At 38.5% G+C, this 3,757-nt stretch overlaps 1 protein-coding gene across 1 annotated transcript; it reads right to left on the bottom strand.

Annotated features, from left to right (window-relative positions):
• Positions 1–1,477: 1,477 nt before the first annotated feature.
• LOC104220767 (phosphopantothenoylcysteine decarboxylase-like) lies at positions 1,478–2,470 on the bottom strand. The gene is made up of 2 exons (XM_070155333.1): positions 2,138–2,470; positions 1,478–1,732 (listed from the first exon to the last, which is right to left on the bottom strand). Exons 1-2 carry the CDS (start codon positions 2,468–2,470, stop codon positions 1,478–1,480), a joined length of 588 nt encoding a protein of 195 aa, XP_070011434.1.
• Between the last annotated feature and the right edge of the window lie 1,287 nt (positions 2,471–3,757).

The raw sequence follows: 3,757 nt of genomic DNA, 5'->3' as shown, positions 1-3,757 counted from the left end.
CAAGTCCTTTCAATATCTGTGGTACCCTCGGGATTTGGTCGACCCTGGAGTTATAAGTTTTCACATTCTTATCATTTTCCTCGATCTTCTTTTTCCCTGTCTCGATTTACTTCGTCAGTTCCTCGAGCATTTTTACGATAGTGGGATTAGTCTCCGATTCTCTCTCGTTCGATCTCTTTGGCACTGATTCGGCTCTAAGAACAACTTCTTGCAATGGCTCGAGCTCGATTCTGCTTGGTGCTCGATTCTGGTTTTGGAGTTGTGCTATCGCAGCTTGTTGAGTCTGCAACATCTCAAATATCGTTCGAAGGTTAATTCCTCCTTCTTCATCGCTCTGTGCGTTTTGACGTAAATTGGGTCCACGGCCGGAGGTCCATTAGGGTTGACTGGAGGCACTCCGTTTCCCGGGGTGGTTATGTTATCATTTTCGCCGTGGAAGCCAAGGCTATTGTCTGTATGTGTGGGTGCTACTTGAGAGTTTGACATGTTGATCCTGAAATTAAAGATACTTACAAGAACAAGCGTAAAGCAGTGTGTGTTATGAGAATTTATACCAAGCAATCACTATTATCCTTAGCCCCACGTTGGGCGCCAAACTATTTACCCTTAAAATCAGATAATTATTAAACTTATATGTGGTTTTAAGGATACGTAATTTCACCCAGCACCAGTTGATAAATATGACGGTTAATAATGAAAATAAACAAAAAAAAATAAAATAAACCAGTATTGAAGTGCAATTCAGCCCTCGAGCTATGTTACCCTCAAACTGAGAGTAGAATTATGAATTGAACTGATGAACAAGAGAAACAGAAAATTGTCTTATTTTTATATGCGTCAATGTAAGGTGCTTACAAAGTGATTAGGACCCCCTTTATATAGTGGAGGAATCCTATTAAGATAAAATTCTAATTACAGATGGAGATCATGATTATCTAAACAACCGTCCTTGACTTGATCTGTTCCGAGATTTCCATCATGATCTTCGACCGATCACGAATATCTCACCTTTCCATTATCATGATATCTTGGGTCTTGTTGTACGTCTATCTCGTTCTACCTCGATCATTACTGGTTTCGATCTTGCTAAGTATCTTGAATCCCAAGCTCAGTGTCTTATCCTCATATCTCGGCCAGATATGCTATGGGGCTGATCCTCGATCATTCCCTGGTTTCGATCAATCGGTAAAATCGGGTGGGCCCAATTTTAGCAGTATACAATGCCACCCTAGGAGATCCACAAATGGTCATAAAAAGACAAACATTAACATAACCACACATAAAAATTAAATTAAATTATATTAACTAATAGAAACCTGTCAAGAAAACAAACACACCTTATCCGCAACTTATAATGCATGTATAACCCGAAATAGGAAACACGTAAATTACTCAATTTTCATTTTTAAAGGCTAATTATCTGTTAATGTAAATAATCGACTTTTATAAGTTATCAAATTAAGTTTGTTGTTACGTGCTACCTCAAATTGATAGCTTGATAGATCAGAGACGGTTCAGCCATTGCTCCATTCCCGTAATCTCCACAGGCTAGTCTCTTTGATACTGGTGGTATGAGAGATATCCCAAGCTCATCAATTACAATAAGGTGCTTTTCTGTGAATGGATTATTCCACGTCAATGTATTCATTGCTGGTGCCACGAAAAGGGGTTTATCGTAGTCCCATGCTCGTACGATGCAGGTTAACAAGTTATCACATAGTCCACCAGCAATCTACAGTACATAAGGCATATATCAGTTTATCTGCAAAGTAGAAAATAATATAATCTATCGACACCAAACAAATCAAGAACTATAAGATGGGAAATTGTATCGATCTCTCTTAACACCTTCCATCATGGAAGTATTCACATTGGCAATATCTGACAATTCTGTAAGTCCGTATCACAGAGAATTTCGCAACTCATGCTACAAAACGCTTCTCAGCCAAACCCAATTTCGTTGCATCTTCAATAAATTGTCTTTTTACTGCCTATATTAAGCTTTAAAGCATTACCTGAACTAAGCAGTAATATTGTTGTCAATTAGAATAAGGGAATAAATTGCGTCTTTGCGGCAGAATGTGCGTTATCATGAAAGAAGATTTGAGCATCTAAAAAATGTAGAAAGATACATCACCTTCCCAAGTGTGTTTGCTGACAAAGGGGCAATAATCATAATATCGGCCCACCTCCGGAGCTCGATGTGTAGCACACTGTCACCTATCTTCGTCCAAGTTGACCATTCATCCTCATCAGTATAAAGAATGACATCTTCTGGAAGTGAAGCTTTGTTTATAAAATGAAGAGAAGCTTTTGTAGCAACCGCTTTAACTTCAGCCCATTCAGTAAAGGAACGGCATAGATTGGCAAACTTTATAGTAGCCACACTTCCACTTGCTGCAAGCAGAATACGAGGTCTCCTCGGTGCATTGTTCTGAACTGGCTTCATCTTTGAAGTCATAGGCTCCATATCTACCCTAATCTGTGAAACATCGAAAAGGATTCTTTACTGCACCAAGAGAAAGATGCAAGTAATTGTACATGAGTGCAACTAAGGGGAATGGCAGAAGTAGAAAAGAAAGAGATATCCCCTGGTAACTTCTTCACAATCGTAACTCTTTGGACATAGCTCACCCTAGGTATGGTCAAATCCATGCTAATCTGAATTATTCAAACACATGTAACCCTAACTCATCTTCATGAAGAACCAAACAGTTGCCCACCAGCTGCAGCAGATGTAGAGTCAAGGATTTGAATTTTGACTTACTTAAAGGTCATTTTGCTCACCTGAACTATACATCAGCTTAATTAAACTAACCTCAGCTCAACTAATCTTTTTCGCCTAGGGTCAGATCGCCCCGTTTTATTGGATGTTCCAACTGATGTCCATACATTCTTATTCTTGTAGAGAACTAGTTGCTGACAGAGTCACTGACTGTAATAACCTTTATTTTTTTATAAGGACCACAAAAACCTTCTTGTTGAAAATGCGAAATCAAAGTCATTATGTTCAAAGGTACTATATTAATGACCTTAGCATTATTTTCAAGTAGACTTGATCTAAGGTTGTAACTTTCCTTCCACCATGGTAATTCTAGATTTCTCATCTTTAAAGGTGCGGTTTAAACTTGTCTTGGGGCTTCATGGATTGGATCTAGGTGTCACCCTCAATTTCTTTCTGAAGTGTTGTGGGGCCTTGGCCAATATTTTGTGATGGCCTATAGGTCAACTGCCTGAGTCTGGCAACCATCTTTGACTTTCAAGGCCCAATCCCTTCTAGTCTAACTCCATAATAAAATTTTGGCACTAACAAGAGGTTATCACATCAAAGTGTTTCCCTTTGTTTTGTTTTTTTTGAAAACCGTTGTGTCCAGGCCAGCTTGCACGTACCTCGACTAATTTCACGGGATACCTCACACCTCCCACCAGGGATAGGTACTAGGTAACTCTATCCACCAAGGCTTGGATAGATGGGAAAAAATTAACTAAATTTTTTTTGTCTCCGGTGGGATTTGAACCTCAGACAAGTGTTTCTCTTTTATGAGTGAAATTTTAAAACTTTGTTTAATAAAAAGGACAAATTTTCAAATTTTTCCACCACAACAACATTAAGATCTGAACAGACAAAAGGACATGACCCATCCATGATATGTAGAGAGTCAAATCAAATGGTCATTCAAAAAGAAAAATGTCAATATGAAACTGACAAACAACCAAATCTGCATACTAAGCCGTCATTCTTTTTCACCATCTAGAA

Source organism: Nicotiana sylvestris, chromosome 8 (genome assembly GCF_000393655.2).
Source record: "Nicotiana sylvestris chromosome 8, ASM39365v2, whole genome shotgun sequence".
Lineage (NCBI taxonomy): Eukaryota > Viridiplantae > Streptophyta > Magnoliopsida > Solanales > Solanaceae > Nicotiana > Nicotiana sylvestris.
The sequence above is the reverse complement of the archived record's forward strand: the minus strand, read 5'-3'. Positions and strand labels throughout refer to the sequence as shown.